The sequence below is a fragment of the Notamacropus eugenii genome, chromosome 1 (genome assembly GCF_028372415.1).
Source record: "Notamacropus eugenii isolate mMacEug1 chromosome 1, mMacEug1.pri_v2, whole genome shotgun sequence".
NCBI classification, from domain to species: Eukaryota; Metazoa; Chordata; class Mammalia; order Diprotodontia; family Macropodidae; genus Notamacropus; species Notamacropus eugenii.
In genome coordinates this window covers 235547308-235571410 of record NC_092872.1, presented here as the reverse complement: position 1 = coordinate 235571410, position 24103 = coordinate 235547308, and the positions used below count along the sequence as shown (strand labels likewise).

At 37.7% G+C, this 24103-nt stretch overlaps 1 protein-coding gene across 12 annotated transcripts in view; it reads left to right on the top strand.

Annotated features, from left to right (window-relative positions):
- KAT6B (lysine acetyltransferase 6B) overlaps positions 1-24103 on the top strand; it is a 222955-nt gene that overhangs the window by 18923 nt on the left and 179929 nt on the right. For 11 of the 12 annotated variants that reach the window (XM_072628090.1, XM_072628083.1, XM_072628089.1 and 8 more), the window contains exon 3: positions 837-1724. In XM_072628090.1, the coding sequence (XP_072484191.1) occupies positions 1711-1724 (14 nt within the window). In that variant the 5' untranslated portion in view covers positions 837-1710. Of the gene's footprint in view, positions 1-836; positions 1725-2066; positions 24100-24103 lie in introns of those variants that run through there. The other variant, XM_072628088.1, reaches the window with a different exon arrangement.

Below are 24103 nucleotides of genomic sequence, written 5' to 3'. Positions count from 1 at the left end.
TCCTCGTTCTCTAGTATGTCCATATTTATTTTGTGACAAGTTTAGTCTCACTTGTTACAGTGAAGGCTCAAAGTCTTTGGTGGTTAGTAACACACAGGAGGTACAATTTTCACACCTTGCTTAAGGTTTCGCAGATTCAATGCTGACATAATTTTCTCACAGAGTGAGCTGCTTCACAAAGTAGTGAGCTCTCTGTTACTGGAAGTGTTCAATGTTGGTTTCATGACCATTTGTCAAGGACAGAGATAGAAGAGATTCCTTTATTGGGTAGTAGATTGAATTTGGTAACTTCCTGTGACCCCTCCAATGCCAAAGTTCTATACAGTTAAGGAAAAACAAATCATATTTTGGTTTATTCTAATAGTTGAGTTTTTTAAAGCTGATTTGTTTAACAAATATTTTCCAGTTGATTGAGTGTATTTTGGAATCACCTCTAACTTCTGATCACACTACAATTTTTAAGTGTGTAAAGTTTTGAACTTTCTAGTTAGGTAAAGTTTTGAAGATAAATTTTTTTCCTATTTCAATAAAACCACCAGAGATAATTTTATCTCTTTATTTTTATGAAGCCTCTTTCAAAGTATATTGACATGATTATTGATAGTTTGGTAGCTGGATCAACATTTAATGATGTTTCTAATAGTATATAGTAACACACATGAATATAATAGAAGTAAGTAAGAGCAAAACTTTACTTAAGCTTTAAGGAACCTTAGAGATCATCTAGTCTATCCTTCCATCTTATAAACGAAGAAGCTGAGACCTGGAAACACAAAGTGATTTACTTTGCTTTTAATTTATGCTTTATTGAAAAACTTTTCTTTTTGCCTTTTAAGGTCTTGTTTTCCTGATTAAAAAAAATGTTCCTAACTTGAATCCAGTCTTTCCATTTGGTTAAAAAGAAGAAGAAGAAGAAGAATCTTCACATTGTCTATTCATGACCTTTCGAATCTCTAAGGAGAGATGTTTGTAAGATGTTGCTTCTCAGTGTTTGGAATCCTGTCAGTCTTTTGGTGGTAAATGATACCTACGTTTGCAAGTACTGTTAAAAATTTAAGAACCTCTATGGGTAACTCTTGGCTGGAAGAAAGCATTTGTCAACCATGGTAAAACTTGCAAACCCACTGTATACAGAGTGGATTCTAGAAGCGATACAGAAAGTCAAAAAACAAAAGCAGAGGCCTTCTGAAGAAAGAATCTGCCATGCAGTATCAGCTTCGCATGGACTGGATAAGAAGACTGTTTCTGAGCAGCTAGAACTGAGTGTTCAGGATGGCTCTGTTCTCAAAGTCACCAACAAAGGCCTTGCTTCCTACAAGGACCCAGACAATCCTGGACGTTTTTCATCCGTTAAACCAGGCACTTTCCCTAAATCTGCCAAGGGGTCTAGGGGATCATGCAATGATCTCCGCAACGTGGACTGGAATAAACTCTTAAGGAGAGCAATTGAAGGGCTTCAAGAACCTAATGGCTCCTCCCTGAAGAACATAGAAAAATATCTTAGAAGTCAAAGCGACTTAACAAGCACCACCAATAATGCTGCCTTTCAGCAGCGATTACGACTGGGGGCCAAGCGTGCTGTGAATAATGGGAGGTTACTGAAAGACGGACCTCAATATAGAGTAAATTATGGTAGTTTAGAAGGGAGTGGAGCTCCAAAATATTCCAATACTTTTCCATCTTCCCTTCCTCCTGTCAGCCTTCTACCCCATGAGAAAGACCAGGTAAGTGTAGAAAGAATGATAAAAAGTTATTGTGGTTTGTTTAGTTTTAATTGGAGGAAAAATGATGAATTTGATAATTTGTTTTTTCTTTTTTATAGTTTTTTGTTTGATAATTCATTTGTTTTTCGTTTTTGGATACTTCTTTGTATTTTAAAACTTGGTTGATAAAATTGAACTAAATTGATTGAATTATATTTTAAATAACTTAGAGGGGCACTTCACATGATTTACTGTATATATTTGTTGTGTGGTTTTTGGTTTTTTTAAGCTGTAAGGAATGAGCTAAAATCATAGAACTAGAAGGCATTGCGAGAGATCATTAAGTTCATTTTTTTGTTTCAGGTTGGACAACATTCTGAACATCCAAGAGAGATCATTTTCTTCTTTTTCTTTCATAATTGCAGGAGGAGATTCTGTACATTTTTTATTCTAGAATTCACTAAGTAGCTTAAGAAAAGTCTTCCTTAAATCCTTTCACCTCCATTTAAGTCTGCGTTTAGTTTTGTCCTTTTCTCATTGGAACAAATTGATAGCTGTTCCCTATTATTCATGTTACATCTTTTCACATGTTTAAAGACTATAGAAGAGCCACAGGTTTTTAAACTGGGGTTTGTGAACTGACTTTTTTAATACTTTGATAACTGCATTTCAATAGAATTAGTTTTCTTTTTGGTCCTCTGAATTTTTATTTTACACAATTAGAAACATTTTTCTGAGAATGGGTCCATACATTTTCACCAGACTGTCACGGGGGTCCACGACACAAGCATGATTAAGAACCTGCTCCAAGTCAAATCTCTTGATATTGTCTAGGCTTCCTACCTACTGTAATAATAACATATATTCATGATAGGATCCCCCTAACTTGATGCCAGAGCTTCAGATTTTTCCATTGGTTGTGTGGGGATTTTCTTTGAAACTTGGTATTAAGTGCTGAGATAGCCGCCAGCAGTAAAAGTAAAGTAGAAATCCACATTCAGGTAGCGTTGTTCCAATTTGTGGGCTATCTGGGACACTTGGTTTCCCCTCCTCATCCTGTTGTTTATCCTTAGAACCTCTGTTTGCATGAGATAGGCAGGAAGTTGGAAAGAAATTATTCTTTTTTTAAAAGAAATAATTGGAGACTATTACTAATATAAAGTTTTTATTTATTTCTAGTAGCAAGGTAAATCATATGGCAGTTATTAGAAATTATTAAAGCAATAAGGTCCTGAAGTTACAACTCCTAGAATGTTTCACACATGGAACTCCTCTTTTCCACACCAGTTGTATTTTTATAAAAGAGAAGGATATCATGAGGAAATTATCTGAGGGAATCCAAAAATATTCCTTCCCTAGCACATAGTAATCTCTTAAAACGTTTAATTACTGACTGGATAGCTGGTATAAAGGCCTTGAAATCATGCGTTCTGTCCTTACATGTTTCAGTGTTTTTAAGTTAGTAAACAAGAATTACATTTTTTTTTCGTGGGGGAGGAGGTTCAGTAATTCCATCAGAAGCGTCTTTATTATTGATTGACCAGCTGACTGTCTGTTCCCATTGAGAATCTCTTAATATGATGCCATAACTGGAGCCAGCCCAACTTTCACGTAGCTCCTTAACTTTAATTATTCTTTATTGTCACCCTTATGCATGTCTCTATTTAGCAGCTGCACTAGTGTGTTTCGTTCAGTGGAGAATTCATGGTGAGATGTGACTCACGCTAGTAGTAGTGTTCAATGGAAAGAATGCTGGCTTTCAACGTCAGGGCCTGGGTTTGAATCCTGGCTTTGCTGCTCCTTACCTGTGTAACCTTGGGTAAATTGCTTCATTTCCTTGGCCCTCAGGTTTCTAATCTGTAAAATTAAGGTGTTAAACTAGGTAGATAATATTTGAATTAGCTCTAAATGTGTAATCCTTTAAATCCTAAAATTGAGTAACATATTTCTTCATTTGCAATTATTTTCTTAAAATAATGATGCTTAAAATTATCTACTTACTGTTACTATGTAGTAACAATGCTTTATTGGGAAGTGTGTTCTGTAATTTTGCTCTCCATTTAAGTGTGATTTGAGAATTTGAATGAATAACTGTTAACAAGGATCTAGATGTTTTTTTCCACAACTTAATAATGGACAGATGCCATTTGTTGAAGTCTAATAAAGTCACTTTAACTGCTTCCTCTCTTGTGGTATTTTACCATGAGAGTTTGTGTTTAAAATTTTTTTTTTCTGATCTAGTTAAAAGTTTGTTTCAACACAGCAATCACTTCCTGGTATACAACACCCTTCCCCTCAGTAGTGCCTTCTTTTAAAAAAAAAATCAGTGAAGCAGAACTGTCCAGTAGCGCAATTATGACTTTAAGAACACATAATTATTTTACACTTAACGTGTAGTATTTCTTAACCTCAAAGAGGAAGAGTGTTTTAATAATATTAGTCACATACAAACAACATTAAATGTTTTAATTAGATCTGAATTCTGTCTTTTACTTTATTGTGGTCATTGTATATATTGTTCTCCTGCTTGGGCTTTCTTCTTTCTGTTAATGCAGTTTTTGTAACCTATTATCTCTGGATAATGAGTGATAAACATTCAAGCATTATGCAGATAAATACTATAGATTTTATATGGCATCCTAGGTAAATATTTTGGTATTATATGAAATACTGTCTTCTTGCTCACATCTCAGAATCCTGACATGCTAGTTGTTTGATTATACTTCATCATTATTGCTTATTTTTCATTGTCATCAAGGTGTCAGTTTGATAGGATTGTATTTCCTGAAGAGCAGTGTAGTATACACTTTGTAGTTAGGTGGTGATGGTGGCTGACGTGCTAGAAATACTGGTGGAAGAATAATTGAGTCCGTAAGATCTTGAATCTGCACTATATGGTAGTAAAGTCATTTGGGCCCTGTGGGTACAAGGCCCTCTGATACACAGAGAGACCTTCTCATTCTGGCTCCCAGTTGTCTTTCAGTTAAGCTGATTCCCTAACGAGTCTTGTCCAATGATTTCTTTTAATTTATTTCATAAAGCTTTTGCAAACAAAGTATGTTTTTTGCAATAGAACTTAACTCTTAGAGGTCAGGGAGTTTCATTTTTGGCTGTCACTTCCACTTTTAGAATGCTTAATAAATACTTTTGTTGAAGTCAGTGTTTTTCACAAGGCCTGACTCAGGGCTTAGAAGTACTTTCTTTACCTATGAGCCTCACGTGGTATTTATTAAGTTTCAAACTTCATGGCTGCAGCGAGCTAAAGCAGGAAAAGGAATAAATCTGTGACCAGTTAGGTATAACATCATTATCATTCTTATTCTTGGTTAGATTAGGTGATACACAGTGAAAGCTAAAACAGACAGGATCCTTGAATTTCTAAAATATAATAGTAAATCTTGGACTCTAGAGTTTAATTTAGTAAACTCATTGACTCCTTACTATAACTCCTTGATTTGTTTAGAGAGCTCCTAAAGGAGGGTGTTAATGTGACTGTATTTCTTAAGATAGTAGGTTTCAAGCAAACTTGATTATTGAAGAATTAGAGGGGAAAACTGATTAGAGAGGGAACTAATATCACGGTAATTTCTGGCACTCTGCAAAATCCATGAAGTTTTTGTTATAAAGGACTTACAATATTTCACCTCATTAAGGATATCTTACTAAAATTTCTCATCTGCAGATCTTGGTTTATTTTCCAGTGTTGCTCTGTACATGAAAACTCCCATTCAAAATGCTTGTAGTTGGAAAGGAATGATAAAAATAATAGCTGTCTTTTTATGGTGCTATAAGGTTTGCAGATTATATGGATTATATACATGACCTCATTTGAGCCTTACAATGATTTTTCAAGGTAGGTATTCAAAGTATTTTTATTCCCATTTTGCAGGTAAGGAAACCCAAGGCTTTGGACGTTTCAGTGATTTCCCTCTGTTTAGCTTGTAAAGTATCAGAGGCAAGATTAGATCTAGGCTTTCCTGGATCTTTACACTATAATAAATAATACTTTTTACCACATATATAGTAGTAAATAATATCCACGTAATGGTTCCTTCTTCCCCCTCAGAGTGCCTTTCTCTAAAAGGATCAGAAGATTGTATAAGAATTTTAACTATTTTTTTAACATTTATTTATTTTCAGTGTTCTATAATCACCACCATATAACTCAGATTTATTTTTCCCCTCCCTCCGTGAGACAGCATACAGTTTTATATAGGTTCTACACATACGTTCCTATTAAATACATTTTCACTATAATCATGCTGTGTAGAAAAATTAAAATGAATGGGAGAAATCATATAACAAACCAAAACATAATACACACAAAAAAAATGATCTGCTACATTCTGCGATTGAATTCCATAGTTCTTTCTCTGGGTGTGGAAGGCATTTTGCCTTAAAAAACTGTTGGGAATTTTTTTTTAAGTCCTTGCATTGCAACGAAGTTTCAAATCTACCAGAAAAAACTCTCACACACTGTGGTCATTACTATGCACAAAGTTCTCCTGGTTCTGCTCTTTTCACTCAGCATCAGGTCGTATAAGTCTTTCCAGGCCTCTCTGAAGTCTTCCTGTTCATCATTTCTTATAGCACAATAATATTCCATTACATTCATATACCATAAATTATTCAGCCATTCCCCAGTTGATGGGCATTCCCTTGACTTCCAGTTTTTGGCCACCACAAAGAGAACTGCTATAAATATTTTTGTACATGTGAGACCCTTTCCCATTTTTATGATCTCTTGAGGATGCAATCCTAGAAGCATTATTGCTGGGTCAAAGGGTATGCACATTTATGTAGCCCTTTGGGCATAGTTCCAAATTGCTCTCCAGAATGGTTGGATCAGCTCACGTCTCCACCAATAATGAGTTAGTGTTCTCACTGTCCCACATTCTCTCCAACATTTATCATCTTCCTGTTCTGTCATGTTTGCCAATCTGATAGGTGTGATGTGGTACCTCAGAGTTGTTTTGATTTGCATCTCTCTAATCAAAAGTGATTTAGAGCATTTTTTATATGACTATAGATATCTTTAATTTCTTCCTCTGAAAACTGCTTGTTCATATCTTTTGACCATTTATCAATTGGGGAATGACTTGTATTTTTGTACATTTGACTCAGTTCTCTATATATTCTAGAAATGAGGCCTTTACCACCAACATTACCTGTAAAAATTCTTTCCCAGTTTTCTATATCCCTCCAAATTTTGGTTGCATTGGGTTTGGTTGTGCAAAAACTTTTCAGTTTAATGTAATCAAAATTATCCATCTTGTACTTCATAATGCTTTGTATCTCTTCTTTAGTCAAAAATTCTTCCCTTCTCCATAAATCTGATAAATACACTATTCCTCCACCAATTTGTCTGTAGTATCAATCTTTTTACCTACATTGTGTACCCACTTGGATTTTATTCTTGTGTACAGTGTCAGGCGTTGGTCTATGCCTAGTTTCTGCCACACTTTTATCTAGTTTTCCCAGCAATTTTTGCCAAACAGTGAGTTCTTATCCCAGAAGCTGGGGTCCTTGGGTTTATCAAACAGTAGATTGCCATATTCATTGTCTGTTGTGTTTTGAGTATCTCACCTATTCCGCTTGTCTACTATTCTGTTTCTTAGCCAGTACCAAGTGGTTTTGATAATTGCTGCTTTATAATACAATTTGAGATCTGGTAGTGCTAGGCCACCTTCTCTAGCATTTCTTTTCATTAGTCCCTTTGATATTCTGGACCTTTTGTTCTTCCAGATGAATTTTGATACTATTTTTTTCCAGCTCTAGAAAATAATTATCTGATAGTTTAATTAGTATGGCAGTAAATAAGTAAATTAATTTAGGTGGAATTGTCATTTTTATTATATTGGCTCGGCCTACCCACGAGCAACTGATGTTTTTCCACTTACTTAGATCTGACTTTATTTGTGCGAAAAGTGTCTTGTAGTTGTGTTCATATAGTCCCTGGGTTTGTTTTGGCAGGTAAACTCCCAAATATTTTATAGTGTCTACCCTAGCTTTAAATAGGATTTCTCTTTCTATGTCTTGCTGTTGAACTTTGTTACTAATATGTAGAAATGCAGAAGATTTGCACGGGTTTATTTTGTAACCTGCAACTTTACCAAAGTTGTTTATTATTTCATGTAGTTTTTTACTTGAATCTCTGGGATTTTCTGAGTATTGAGTGTTTTTTTCTTAAGCAACCTTCAGACATTGGGAAGATTTTAATAGTGGGAAATAGTAGTAAAGGAAATAGGAGGATGATGAAGAGAAACAGATAAAAGGAGAGCAGAAGAGAATATGGCTCAGAAGAAACTGAGAAAAAACTCACCTGACTTTGGGCTAGTTTAGATGTATTAGGCCATATTTTCTTTATTATTTCTTCATTACTGTGCTTGTTCCAGAGTCCGTATTGTTTATTAATATGGCTAGTGCTCTTTGGCTCATCGGATCTCACGATTTGTCATCCTAAATGGCTCTGGATTGTGTCCTTCTAGAAGTGTGTTTCCTATTTGATAGTGATTTGATAGTGATTGAAAGACTCAGGGGTGTCCTGGATCACTTAAGACACTTCCATTTTCCTTTATGCTAGTTTTTTGGGTTTTGTTTTTTTTTTGTATTGCAGGTGCACCATCTTTAAAAGTCAGTACTACCCCTACAGAAAATTGCAGGGAAAACTATATAGCTTTGTTTTGTTAAAAGTTTGCCAGAGACGATAGTTAGAATAATGTGAATTTTCAAATTGGCAAAAACCAACTACTGAATGACTGAAGGAAGGCCTATAGAAATCTATTAAATTGTGAAAGGTAAAGTAGGTCAAATACTTAGCTTTCTATGCTTAGAGAAAAACTATTTAGTTCATATTTTTCCTATAATTATGTAAACTTCAAAATTTCTGTAAAATGGTGATGTACCTGAGGAGTACTCTTTTGTACATGTAGTTCTAATTGAGTCATTCTTAAGCAGGAAGTTGGATTGTATCAAATATTAGGTGTTATTGGATTAAGAAATAATTAATAAATCATTAAGAAATAGCTAAAATTAAGAGTGAATGTGACTATTTTATTGCACACTGAGTCATGACAACTTTTTCCTCCCCTGAACTTTTGTCAAGATTGGGCATGTTTAGTCTTCTAATGAAGGAGGCTTCATATCCTATTTTAACTCTTAAAAGTATTTTAACCATTATTTTTGGCTTGGTGACTTCAACTTATTTTGACCCTGGCATTTTTATTCAATATAAAGGCCTGTTTTGAATAATGCAATAGATCCAAGTCTGCTGTTTGATTTCTTAAGTAAGATGATGGGTTTTTTTTCCATGTTGGAGTTAAATATTAGAAGGTACTGTGGTTGCTGAGGTTGTACGTGCCTGCCTGCTTACTTGACTTTTAGATTGTTCCCACAGCATTCACACTTTTGCTCTTTTGCAGTCTCCTGATGCATTTAGTGGAAGACATTGTTTACCCTTTCCCTTCAGAACACATGTGGGTGGCACACCTTTATGTTTCTTGGCATCTACATCTGCATTCTTTTTATCATCTTCCCTTTGTGTATTGTTTCTAATGTACTGGAAAATCTGGTTGTCTTTCATTATCAGATTTCTTTGTAAATTGAATCACAGATATTTAAATTGAATGCAAAATTCATGATTTCTTTTTTGCTTTAATTTTTTTTTTTTTAATGTGGGAGTCAAATTCCACAACTGGTTTTGTGAGAGTCAAATCAATATTTGAAATGCTAGTCCCTTCAAAGGTTTCAGCTCTTAAATTTATTGAGGTTTTTAATACAAAAGTAAAATACATCTTCTGAATTGAAGTTAGCAAGTGAGTTGCCTGTGTGATTTGGTTGTGACATTATAAATTAGTTATGGCATGAGGAGGAGGTTTTTATTTGAATTCTTACGATAACTCTGTTGCTCTTGTTCTGAAAATGTCTTTTCAAAATAAGATACTTCTCTTATTCCCAACCCCTTTTACTATTACAGATTCAAAAATTTTTTTTTGTTATATACCATCAGTAGAATAAACATATTCCATCAAATAAGTTAAATTAAAAATAAGTACATGTATAGTATGCTTGTTTATTTAAAAATATAAAGAAGAAATATATTGGAAAATCAATAAAAATTATGTTGTAGAATAAGTAGAAGCTATCATTTTATTTCCTTGCATGATATATTCACTAGTCTTATCACTGGACCCATCGCTAATAAAATCCATTGTGGGTTTACTCTTTTAGACAGTTCTTCAAGTCTCTCTTGAGGAAATAAAAGCATTGTAGTGTATATAAATTTCAAGAAAGTTGTAGTAATCTAACAAGTATTTAGAAGTCATTTCTAAATTACTAAATTAGTTATTTAGCACCCATTTTTGTTCATATATCCCTTTTCTAATTCATTTTACTTTTTGATCATTGATAAATCAACATCAGTTTAATTTGGTTAACAAATTAAACTACTTAATAGACGTTGATTTTGCTTGTATTATTTCCCTTCTATAAGAAACAGCATAGGCACATGTAGAAACTGAGCTAGGACCTTGCTTGTCTATAGTAAGACATAGTCATTTTGTGATAGCAGCTGAGTTTGGAAGCCTCATTTTAGCCCCTCTGTCCCATTAATGAATTCCATTACAGTATGGAAGAGATTATTTTGGTTCTTGTTGCCTCTGAAGCAGGTAGAATTTGTATTTCCCATGCCTATCACATATGCCTATTTTGTACTGCAAAAACATAGATTTAAGAAGTGACCAAGTAGAAATCTGTGTGTTTCTTGTAGTTCAAATGGAAAAATGGGGATTGCTCATTAAATTTAAACACTTCTCTCTGTCACTTGTGATAATAGTAGTTTTCCTTATCAGGAACCAACAAGCTTTAATAGGAAGAACAGCTTAACCTTGGGTGTTTTCGGAGGTTCTGTCCTAGACCCCCTCTGCTCTCTGTCCTCTCTTGGTGACCTCATTAATTCCAGTGGGTTTAAATACCATCTCAGTGCTGATAACTTCCAGTTCTACACATCCATTCTCAATATTTTCCCTGAATTTCAATTCCACATCAACAGTGGTTTATTGGACATTTCAAACTGAATATCCTGGAGCTGTCTCAAACTCAATGTATCCAAAACAAAACTCGTTATTTGTTGTTGTTCAGTCGTGTCCTACTCTTCATGACCCCACTTGGGGTTTTCTTGGTAGAGATACTGGACTGGTTTGCCATTTCCTTCTCCAGCTCGTTTAAGAGATGAGGGAACTGAGGCAAACAGGGTGAAGTGACTTGCCCAGGGTCACATATCTAGTATGTGCCTGAGGCTAGATTTGAACTCAGGAAAGAGGAGTCCTTTTCATCCAAGCTGGGCACTCTATTCACTGCACCATCAAGCTGCTGAGAAATTCTTTCCCCCCAAATCCACCATCTTCATTCTCCCTCATCCCCTGTATTCATTTAGTTGTCAAATTTTCTTTATCTATCTCCACAACATCCCTTGAATCTACTTCTCTATGCTCACGTAACTACCATTACCTCTCACCTAGATTGCTGTTTTGGACTGCTAGCCAACCTGCCCCAAGTCTCATCCTCTTCTAGTCCACCTGCTAAACTACTGTCAAATTGATTTTCCTGAAATATAAATTTGTCTATATCACTCTCTTCTCTTATACATTCCATTGGTTCTTTGAATTGGTTCTTAAATCCCTTCACAACCTAACCAGAACCTAACTATCTAGCTTCACTGTAGAATTACTTCTTCCTCAAGACTGTGATCCAGCCAAACTGGCCTTCTGGTCTCTGTAACTTTGCCCTTCTATGCCTTCTAGTCTCTCCTTCCTCACCTCTGTCTTATAGAATTCCTCTCTGTTTAAAACATACCTAAAGAACCAACTGCTCCAGGAAGCCTCTTCTGATCTCAACTGCAAATGCCCTCCTTTCTGGAATCTTAACCCAATTTGTATTTAGCATCTTTCTATTCTCTATAAACCTATACAGGCTGTTGTTGAATCCTCCTCAGAAAGTAAGCTCATTACATGTGGAGACTGCTTCATTTGTTGTACATGTATCCCCAACATCTAGCATGATGCAATAGCACATAGCAGTTGTTTAATATAAATACTTATTTATTGATCAAAGATGAAAAAAAGCTTCAAGAAAGAGGCCTAAGGAGGAAGATACCAGGTTGGATTGCTTTTTGTGCTTGGGATTAGTAGTAGAAGGGTAGCGTTGATAGAGACAGTGGAGTGCCGTATTTATCATTCCTTGCTGTGGTGGGTAGAATCCTGCTTTGTAGATGGAGACAGAGAAGGTTTGTTTTTTTTTTTTTAATTTTATTAATACTTATTTTTACATTACTTTCACATTCCTCTTGTTTGAATAGACAAAGAATAAAAAGAAAAGAAAAAACCAGTTCAATTAGACTAATCAATATATTAGCCAAATATGATAAGAGTATGTAGTGTTGGGGGTAGAGAAATTAAAGAAAAAAGTCTGGGGAGGGGGATCTTGTGAAATGAGAGAAATCAGGGATTGGGGTAGAAGACAGGGTGATGATCCCTACATACACATGTACAGAGAAAGGATTTACCAACCAGTCTGTTTTCCAGTCAGGTGCAGAGCAAAACTTCCATTCTAGGAACAAAGTCCAAATATAACTCCTTAAGTCAGTGTGGTGTTACTGCTAGAATCCCATAGGAATGCTTGCCACTTTGGGCTTTTGCAGGGAAGGGAAGGAAAAAGAAAACCACAAACACACGGTTTATTAATGTGCTTTCAGTCAACAAGACAAAGATCCTTTTCTTCTGAAAAGCTGTTTACAATCCTGGTATTTTCTAAGAGTGCACATTCCTGGGAAATTGAGGACTCTGATGGGGAGAAAGTCAGTTTGTAAAGGAGAGTATGGCAATATTGAATTACCACAGAGCATAATCAGGTCTTTGAAGTTGCCAGTATCTTTTCCAAAGTAACAATTACTTGAATCAAGGAATGAAAAATATTTATTAAGCACCTACTGTGTGCCAAGCCCTCTGGTGAGGATAGATATACAAAAATAAGACCATCCCTGCTATCACAGAGCTTATAATCTGTTGGCAGAGACAGCACATAGTGTACAAGGGAGCTGTTTCCAGGGAAGGCACAAAGGTGGTGAATGGAAACAAGATATCCAGTTGACAAGCCTATTCCAAAGGGATGCTTTGCTTACAGTCTCAGAAGAGAAGATGGAAATCAAGGGAGGAGGGAGTGTCTATGGTGCAGAGGATGCCTGAGGTGAAGATGAGGGTACTTGGTCCCAGGGATTGCAAAGCTGAGACACACTACCTGGTGAGCGAACTTTGTGTAAATTTCCCTGACCTGTTTTGCAGTGGTCACAAATTTACGATGTAGGATTAACAGAATAAAGGGTGAAGACAATACCTTGGGAAGATAATTGGGTTTCTTTTGGTTCCTCTGATAATAGATTTTTAGTTCTTTAGAATTTTTCCCCTCAGAAGTCAGTTGTGTGTGAGGAAGGACACTACTACTCTAGGAATCATGAGACTTTGGCTCTCGTTCTAATTCCCACTTCTTGATATGATTTCAGGTAGCACAGAAAAGAGTCCCTCAGCTGTTCCTGGATGCCCTGATTAATTAGTGACTTCTTTCCTCACCAAATATAGGGCCAGAAAATGGCACTGGTAATACAGAGATACTCAGTCTAACATTGTCAGTTGGCTCTGAGGAAATATAGCTTTAGATGAAATGACATTCCAGAGGGTAGTAAATGCAGGATATTTAAAATACTTAAAAGGATCTATTGCTATAGCAATGTGAGAGCCTTCTCTACAATTTAATAGATGATCTCTGAGAGTTGCTGTGATTGAAAAATCCATCCCCTTTTGACCAACCTGATGAGAAGCCTCTTTAAACTCGGTGAGATTTGTTCTTGAACAATGGGGTATATGCTGTGTTCTTGGGTTCTTACTCCAAGCCCTTCTACCTTAGTGGACTTATATGAGCAGAAGCCCCATTGGCATAGTCTTCAAAGACTTCATGGCACAAGGAGGCATTGGAATTGGGTATTAGTGGAGTTATAAATTAGAGGTCTGTTGGGAGAGTGGATGAGGAGTGGCATATGGATGGAGTAGGAGAGGTAGCTGCTAAAAAAGGAATGAGGAGGAGGGAGCCAGGAGAGAGTTTGAACTGGTAGCTCTGGCTGCTTTACAGCAGTACTCAATTGAGTGGAGAAGGTTTGGTGGCTATTATTACATGGGAGCCCTGGGAAAGGTGAGGAGAGCTGGTAGTCAGAGCGGAGTTGGGCTTCCCTAGGCACAGGAAGCAGGGTAGATAGTGAAGGCTTGGGAATCCAGCGACCAGGGTAGCATTCTAGAGCTGAATAGGGTCAAGAACTGAGCAGTCCAATACCAAGGGGTATAGGATGACTGAGCAGCTGGGGTAGCCCTGGGCAAGAAAGAGTAAGAAAACTTTGAGAAGTCTTTAGGACTGAATTGAAAAAAGCCTAGAATGGTAGGGTGGTGCTTAAACTCTGTGTGAGACCTTTATAATCCTGTGTAGGACAGAGCAGATGAGAGAGCCCTTGGGTAGGACACCTTTGGGGGCCTGTGCAGAGGGTGGCCCATGTTGGATTAGTGCCCAGTGATTGAACTCACTGCAGTGTTATAACAGACCATTCAAACGGGCTTTAGTTCTTTTTATGTGTGTGGTTTTGAGTTTGGGGTTTTTTTTGTTTGTTTGTGTTTTTGGTCCAGACCAATGATTTTATTGATGTACAAAAATTCCGAGAAGGGAAGGACCACCAGTGCACATCAGTAGCAGTTTTACAAATTAAAGCCTTAATGAATCGACAAGCATTTATTAAGCATTTGTTTCAGGCATTGGGTATACCAAGATAAAAGTGAAATAGGCTCTGCTCTGAAGGATTCCCTTCCTCCCTTCCTCTTAGGTTGTGAAGGACTTTAAAAGCCAAACCAAGGAGTTTATCTTTGATCCTATTTAGTAAGGGCAATGATATGGCCAGCCTTGTGGTTTAGGAAAAACACTGGCAGCAGTGTAGCGTAAACACTTAGGTGGTGCATTTGACAGAGCTCTGTGCCTGGAGTCAGGAGGACTCATCTTCCCGAGTTCAAATTCGGCCTCAGACACATACTAGCTGTGTAACACTGGACAAACTTAACCCTGTTTGCCTCAGTTCCTCATCTGTAAAATGAGCTGGGTGACTGAAGGTTGGTAGTGGCCTTGACAGAGGGAAAATCAGAAGAGAGGTGGAAAGATGAATTGTTTTGGACATATTACATTTGGGATGCCAGTAGGACATGCAGCTCGTGTTAGTCAGGAAGCCACTGCAGCTTAAGACAGAGAGATCAGGGAATGTAACTGTAGATCAAGGAGTTGTCTGAATATGGATGATAATTATTAACAAGTTGTCTGGATCTGTGATTTTATTTGATTATTGTTTATCAATTGTTTCTGGGGAGGAAGCTCCCTCTGGCAAAACAAAGCAGAAGGTCAGCAAGAGCAGTGTGTAAGAGGGTTGGGTGGCCAGCTCTTTCACTACTACAGCAGCCTGACTTTTTTTAAATTAATGATATTATTGTGAAATGGTGTTTGTGATGTAATATTTTATGTGTTAAAATGGTAGCTCTAGAAATTTTAGCAATAGGGTGAAAGAACCAACCATCAGTGACAGTACTTATTATGTGCTAGGCATTTCTAGGGACAAAGAATGAGTGTCTGCTTTTACCTTGGAATGGAAGAAACAACCATTACAGGGACAATTTAGAAGCTTTAAAAAAAGCATTTGCAGATGATGTACCCACCTTGTGCATTATCAAGGTTAATTGAGCTCTCCTTTCTTTTCCTGAATGTAGCCCAAGGGTCACATATTACATTACCCCATTTTAAAATTGAATAAATAAAGTCTCAAAATATTTTTAAAAAATCTCTAGCCCTTTTTTGCCTTTAGTTGGCTTTTGCCACACTAGTCCAATTTCTGTTATCTAACCTTGCTCAAGGTTGTGCTGGGGCCAGCTCTTACTGTCTCCTGGAGCTGATTGTTCAGTTTTCAATGTGAGCATTTACACTTTGGAAATCAGGTCTTGATTTATTGGGTGGGGTTTTTTGTTTAAACTTAAGAAAGTGATGGAGAAGATGTTAATATTGCAGATTAAATTTAGAAGTATTATATGAGTACTTTTTTTTTTTGAGGGCCACTTTTTTTTTTCTTTTTTTTGCTAGCACATCCCCGGCTTTGCTTAATTTAAGAAGATGTTCACAAGTGGTTCAAAGGGTTAGGAATTGTACCCATCCTGCTTTTTAATGTGAAAAAACAATTATTTAACAATTTAAAAAATGTTTACCAAAATCTTCTTTATATAAAGCATTTTTAAAAATGCAATCTTCTACTTTGGTTCTTTGTTGCTTCTTTTTTCCTTTGTCTTTTGAACAATCAAGATCATTTTGAGAGAGATGATTGAAGTGGTAGAGAAGGGCCTTTTATTTGAGTGTTCACAGAGTACATGAAAATAAGATTCTTGATAGGATTTAGACTTCACTGTCAGAAGAATTTTATAATGATTACTTAGAATCCCTTATTAGAGAATGAAAAAAATGGAACTGAAGTGTTAAGAAAGAAAAGCATAATGAAGGCAGATATATTGAATTTTTCCAACTCTATGTCAGAATTCAGAAAAGAACCATAAAAATTTAGTAAATATTAGATCAGAATTCACAAAAGCAAATTAATAGCTTTGGATTTCTTTATTAGCCTTCCTTGCAAAATGTTTTAGCAGAACCTTCTACAATAATTTCAATTAGTGAGAATGCCTTGGAAATAGTTACTGTTCCAACTGTTATAGAACAACTGTTTGCTTGTTAAAGTCTACGAATGTGCTTTTTAGAGCTGATAAAAATAGTCTTATTGAATGAGTTCTAGCCTCTTATAAAATCCAGTTTATTTCATTTATTTACTGGCTTTTGAAATATAACATCACTGCTGTCACTTACGTCCTTACAAAGGACCATGTAGGTCCAAATTGATGTACAATTTGTAAAATCACCTTTTTATTATCTGATGATTATGTAATAAAAAAAATTACAATTTAGAATGATATAGTAGTTGGCACTAGATTTTACTAGCTCACAGTTGCCAGCCCACAGACAGTTCTGGGAATATTGATCAAGTTCAACTTTCTTACTTTTTCCAGCTTCCAGAAGCTTTATAACAAAACGAAATTTTGAAGAATGATTGTAGGGAAAAGAATTTGTTCAGTTTTGTTTTTGTTTGGAGTATGCTTTTGTACATTGTCGGGTAAGGTCTTCTTGTATTACCTGTGTGGGGTAGCTATTATTGTGACATCTCTTGAAAGACCATATGATCCTCAGTTTTCCATTCATTTTTATGATGTGCAGCAAGAGGAAAAGAGTTTTAGAAACATTGGTTCTACCTTTTATATTAATTAATTTTGAACATTAGTTAAGTATCTGCTATAAAAACTGAGGAATAGAAGGGTGGAAAAGTGACAGCTAGTGTTTATGTGGCACTCTAAGGTTTGCAAAATCCTTTATAAATATCTAATTTAATCCTTTCAAAAACTCTGAAAGGTAGGTGCTGTTGTTCTCTCCATTTTATAAAACAGTAAACTGAGGCAGGCAGAGATTAAGTGACTTGCCCGGGTTTCCACAGCTAGTGTCTAAAGCTGGATATGAACGATGCCAGGCCCAGGCTACCTCTAAGATATTGTCCTGCGTAGAGCATCTAGTCTTGTAAGTGTATATGGCATAAACAAATAACTCAGGGTGATAGATGTGGAGTCAGAGGACAATCCTGGCTTTGTGGCTTCCTACTCATGCCTTTGACAAATCATGTCACTTCTCTGGGCCTCAGTTTCTGTCTGTGTGAAGTGAGAGATTTGGGCTCTAGATGATTTTTAAGACCTTTTCTAACTCCAAATCTATGATCCTATGAATGAATGAATGAATGAATGAAGCATTTATTAAGAGATTACTATATGTAAAGCACTATGCTAAGTACCAGGGATGCAAATAGAAAATTCAGCAAGTCCCTGCTCTCTAGGAGCTCCCATTCTTTTTTTTTTTTTAATTCAGTTTTATTTTCAGTACCAAATTCTCTCCACATCCACCCTGCCACCCATTGAGAAATAAGAAAAACAAAGCCCATCATAAAAATATACTACCTAGTCAAGCAAAAACAAATTTCCATGTCAGCCAAGTCCAAAAAATATGCTTCTGTCTGCACTCTGAATTTATCACCTCTTTCTGGAGGTGGATAACATGTTTCATCATGAGTCCTCTGGAGCTGTGGTTGGTTCCGTTGGTTGATTACTGATAGTGCATTTAATGTACCTGTTTTCCCACAGCCCCTCCATCATTTTTGATTTTTCTTTTTTTCAACTTTACCAGGCAGAGGGGTATGAAGCAGAACATCAGTTCTAATTTGCATTTCTCTGCTTTGTTGATTGAAATATTTATGTGATTATTAATAACTTTGATTTATTACTCTGAATACTGCCTGTTTATATCCTTTCACCTTAAATCAGTTGAAGAGTAACTCTTATTCTTGTAAATTTGAATCTGTTCCTGATTATGTTACAAATGAGACTTTTATCAAAGAAACTTGCTCAATTTGCTGCTTCTCTTCTAATTTTAGCTGCATTAATTTTGTTTGTGCAAAAGCTTCTTAATTTTATGTAATCAAAATTATTCATTTTACCTCCTGTAAACCTCTCATGAACTCTGGTCTCAAACCCTGGGATTGTGCGCTTACTCTCCAGCTATTCATTGGCCAACATCTGTTGTTGGTGGTGATGAGGAAGGTGAGCCTCTTCTCCACAATGTTTTGTCTCCACAGTAATGGCCACAGGGACTAGATTGGAGGCAGATCCAGGAACCTGGAAGAAACTGGTGTTCCCAAAGCTCTTGGGTTCAGGGTCCTATGATTTCTCCAGTAGAGTCTGAGGGGAGATGGCTGTCCCAATGGTAGTGGTTTGATGTGCCAAGAGCACGCTGTCCCCTGTTTCTCCACTAGAGAACCTTGCTGCTTCACCTAGGCTGGCTTGCATGTCCTATGAACCATAATGGAAAGTAGAACATTTGTGAATTAGAGAGTAAAAACACTGAGAAGAAAAACATCATCTTCACCTTGGAGTGATTAGGGAAGATTTTTTTTTCATTTTCTTTCTTTTTCTTTGTAAATTAATTTATTTGTTTTCAGTTTTCAACAATCACTTCCATAAGTTATAAATTTTCTGTCCTTCCATCCCCACCATCCCTCCCAGAGATGGCATGCACTCTTATATGGGTTCTACACATAATTCTTTTTAAACACATTTTCACATTCGTCATGTTGCATAGAAGAATTAAATGAATAGGAGAAACCATGAGAAAAACCAAACCAAAACATAACATAGCATAACACAAGAGAAAATAGACTGCCTCATTCTGCGTTCTGACTCCATAGTTCTTTCTCTGAATGGGGTTGGCATTTTGTTTCAGGAGTCCTTTGGGAATATTTTAGGTGATTAGGGAAGATTTTGAAGCCATTTGAGTGAGATCTTGAAGGATGGACTCATTTCAACAGATGGACATGGAGGAGGAGGACATTCTAGGAAGAGGGAATTGAGTAAACAATATAAGACAGAGAGATGGGGTTGTGCAGGATGAGGGATGTGTGAAGAGGAGCTGTGAAAGGTAAGACTAAACGTTGAAGTGGGAACCAAGCTATAGAGAGTTTTACCTGCCAAAGTACTGACTTTGGTCTTCATTTGGTAGGCAGTAGAGAATCCCTGAAAGGTCTTTAATAGAGCAGCAATACGATGTGAGAAGGAGAATGACATCTTTGAGTAAGGTATTTAAGAGGGCAGCCATGAGAAGTATGATTTTTCAGTAGGGGAGAGGATTCAGTGTAAGAGGAAAGAGTAGCAGGGAGGCTAGGTGCTTCTGATTGGGTGGCAGGCAGTGTAAAGAGGTAGATGGAGTAACTATGAAAGACAGAGGAATAGAATGGGTGACTCGGCTATGGAGGAGGGGAGGGAGTGGGAAGGGTCAAACATGGCACTAGAGTTTGGGGTCTGAGTGATCTGCTGAAGGAGGGGTCACTGACAGAAATAGAGAAGTCAGAAGGAAGGATATTTCAATCAAATATTCCAGCAAATATTTATTGAATTCCATCTTTGTGCGAGGCACTGTACAAGATGTTGGGGAATATTCAAAGATTAAACCAAATAAAAATATCTGTTAGGAGAAACACTGGATTTGGTTGTCATCCAACCTGTATGCAAACCTCTCTTCGGCTTCTTTGGGCAATCTCCCTCTCTGGAACTCAATTTCATCATCTAAAAATGATGGGTTGGACTAGATGACTTTGGAGTGTCCTTTGCAGCTCTTAAATTCTCTGGCTAGGTGGTGTAGGGTATAGTGGAATCAGGAAGACCTGAGTTCAAATCCAGCCTCGGATACTTAGCCATGTGACCCTAGGCAAGTCATTTAACCTCTATTTGTCTTAATTTCTTCAATTGTACAATGGAGATAATATTAGTACCTATCTCCCAAGGTTGTTTAAAGGATGAAATGAGATTATATTTGTAAAGTGTTTAATGCAGTGCTTGGCACATAGTAACTACTTAATAAATCTTTCCGTCCTTTCTACTTCTCTGCTTTCCTTTCTTTTACCCTCTTTCCTTTCCCCCTTCTTTTCTTTTCTTCTTTCCTTCATTCTCTTCTTCCTTCCTTCCTTTCTTCTTGCCTGCCTGCCTGCCTGCCATATAGGATCTAGATTACAACAAAATAAGACACTTGTAGAACATCTGCCAGTTCACAACAGATTTATTTAGGTATAACAAGGGAAGAACATCTGGCAAGATTACTTAGGCAACGTGGATTCAGTTGGCAAAGTTTTCCTGCCTCCAACTTGCCCATGATGGTCTTTGGTCAGAAGTGGAGGGAAGATCCAGGTGAAAACTTGGGCCTTGACTCTTGAATTTAGGACCCCAGGGAGTCATGTCGGTGGCCAGAGCCTTTCTTCCCTTGAGCCAATTAAGTCTCAAGGATGGTTATAATTCCTTTTAAGAAAAAGTTAGCCTTATGCTAGGGTTCAATAAGTTAGCTAAGAGGTCATCACTGTCTTGAATGCAGCCACTTTCAGAATTGATTGATACTGAGAATTACTCTTTACCACCTCCACCAACCCCCAACTTTGTTTCTCAGCCCGCCAGCCTGGACCTCCTCCTTCCTTGGAGAACCATGGGGAGATGGAGAGGGAACACTAAATCTTTGCCCAGTCGTCTGTCCTATGAGACTGTTCCCTTCCCTACCATTGTGACTTGGTAGAGTTTCACCTTCCCCATGTCATCAGAAAGTAAGCCATCTGCCAACAATGCCATCCCCCTGGTCCTCCAAATATTCTCTGGAAAGAAATTGTCCAATAACTCCTGGAAACTGATTAAACAATGTGGAGAGGACCCCATGTTTACTAGAGTAAGCAAGAGGCTAGGCCAAGCCGTTGTTAGTTGTCCCTGACCAAAGGACCCAGGAGCTCTTGATGTCTTGAAGTCACAAGATTGCTGCTGAAGCTAAAAAAGTACAGCTTCAGCTCTTATCTATCTCAAAGAAAGGGATGGCCTGGCATACCTCATGTTCTCTAGAGGCTATAGCCAAGCAGGTTCCGGAGAGAACTTGGGCTTGCTTTCTGCAGGGATCCCTCACTAGGAGTCCCAGAGAAAGAGATGGAAGAAGAATGCTATTTCTCCTTTTAATCTGATGCAGTCTCTTTATAACAAGGGTCCATTTGGCACATTTGTCCATATCCCCAGTCCCACAAAAGTGGACTCTTAGGGGAGGATCAAGTATTGCCCTTTTGTTTCTGGGTTCAGATTCCCAGCAGAGTCCATATAATGTTGTTTCCAGTAGCTTCCCCGTTGCCATTTAGAAGTTCCACAATTCTTAGGTAATATCATCAAGAGGGTAGGGGTTGACAGGCCCCTACTGTCAATCCCTTACATAAAAATTATGTAAATTCAACCAGTGACAGTTTGCACCTATCTTTGCATCTGTCTTATTCTGGGCATGAGTCTTAAAGATAGAGAACACATTCACATCTCTCTCAACTTATTGAATTCTCATTTTACTCTCTAATCCTCCTGTGGCCATCAGGGTATAGAAAGATCTTTATGGTCTGTAAGTGCCCTAGCCAGAAGCTCCTCAGCCATATGCATTGCCATAAGCACCAGACAGGTCATTCAGGGCTCATGCTTCTCTGCACTGCTCATTTTTTATCTCAGCACAACCTTTCTGCTCAAATACTGCTGTCTATCAGACACTTCCTAGCTCTGTGACCCTGGGCAAGTCACTTCACCCTATTTGCCTCAGTTTCCTCATCTGTAAAATGAGCTGGAGAAGGAAATTGCAAACTCCTACGGTATCTTTGCCCAGAAAACCGCAGATGGGATCAGGAAGGGTTGGACATGACTGAAAAACAACTAAACTACAATAACAGCAGCCGCTGCTGATCACCAGATATGACAGTTCAGGCTTGACTCTAGCTGGCCTGGTGGTATGAGATGTAGATTAGAGCAAAATTGGACAGGCTTCTTCAGAATGCAGAAGGAGGAGCTCGTGACCATGGTGGCTCTTTGTCTTAGGGCATCAGGGTTCCATGTCAGTGGCACATAGTCCCTTGAGCCAACTGCATCTCAGAGATGGTTTCAGAGCCTTTTAAGGAAAACCAAGCCTGGCTTCTGTAAGGCAAGGACCTGGGATTGTGCTTCTACCGCATTAATAAATGATTACTGAATTGAATTGAATTCAACCATTTTCAATCATCTGTTTGCAAAGCACTGACCTAGGCCTTGGAAGAGTTACTTAGGTAATTAAATTGTGGTCCCTGAGCTCATGGAACTCCAGTGTCTCTGCATCAAAGAGTATGTGGTCTTCATTGAATCTTACTTAGGGATAAAATTGCACTGTTTTCCTTCAGCATTTCTTGTGTAGTACTTCATAAAGCTAAGAAATGAAAGTAAAATAAAAAAGCCTTCATTAAGTGCTTATTATATGCTAGGCATTTTGTTTAGAAAAAATGAGATTTGTATCCCCATAATTTATACCTGTCAACAAGCATTTATTTATTAATAAATTATTTTATTTATTAATTTATTTACTGTGTGCTGGGCATTGTGTGAAGTACTGAGGAGACACAGAAAAGTGAAAATCCCTACTCTCAAGGAGTTCACAGTCTACTAGGGGAGACAACATGTAAGCTGTTATATACACATAAGATACATTTATGTATGCCTTTATAGAGATAGATATATAGGCATACCTCAGCGATATTGCAGGTTTGGTTCCAGATCACTGCAGTAAAGTGAATTTTGCAGAAGAAAGTTACATGTGACACACAGATACTATGTGAGCCCATGCTGTTAGAAAAATGCTGCTGATAGATTTGCTCAATACAGGGTTGTCACAAACCTTCAGTTTGTTTAAAAAAAAAAAACAAACCTCTATCTTTGATGCATAATAATAGAGAAGCACAATAAAATGAGGTCTGTATGTATGTAGATTTAGATATATTGGCTATACTCTGGTTTATCCTGTACATATTTGTGTACATTTATACACGTTTATGTATAGGATAGATTGAGGGTATATGTATGTATGTATACATAGGTTTGTGTATATTGTATAAATTGTGGGTGTATGTATGTACACATAGTATAAATTGGTGATATATGTATGTATGTATATGTATGTATAGGATAGACTGAGAGTGTATATATATATGATAAATCGAGAATGTGTGTATTTATATATGTACACATACATATATGTGTGTGTGTGTGTGTGTGTAAGTAAAATAAACTGGGGGTGGTCTCAGAACGAAGGCCTCTTGCAGCAGAGGGGGCTTTAGTTGACACCTTCAGGTTGGCGCTTATAGTCATCGCCTGTGGGCAGAGGAGAGCTGAGGGGCTGGAAGAAGAGGAGTGGCGGGTCCTGAACGGAAGGTTCTGTCTTTGGTCCTAGAGGTGGGAGCAACACCTCATGCATGGGCTATGGAAAGTCTTTGTGCTTTGTGGAGGGCACTTGGACAGCTGAGGGGGACTAGTAAAGTGTCCACTGTCAGAGGTGCTCAGTGTACTGCCTCTCCCATCTTTGGTCCTGCTCCCTGCTCAGCCCTCCCCAGCCCCTGGGCAGCTGAGCCCCCAGGCCTCCAGGGGGCAGTGCAGCGCCTGGGCTGTGGGGGGCCTGCAGGAGGCGCCCTCTTGTGGGCAGAGCAGCCCTGCTGGACCCATGACCTTCACACCGTCCACTTTTGAGGGTCAAGCCAGTTGTCCCCACCCTTGGGGAGCCTGGTCAGCACTGGACACCTGCTGGGGAGGAGATGGATGGACCGGGGCACCTACAGGCAGCTCCCCAGGTAA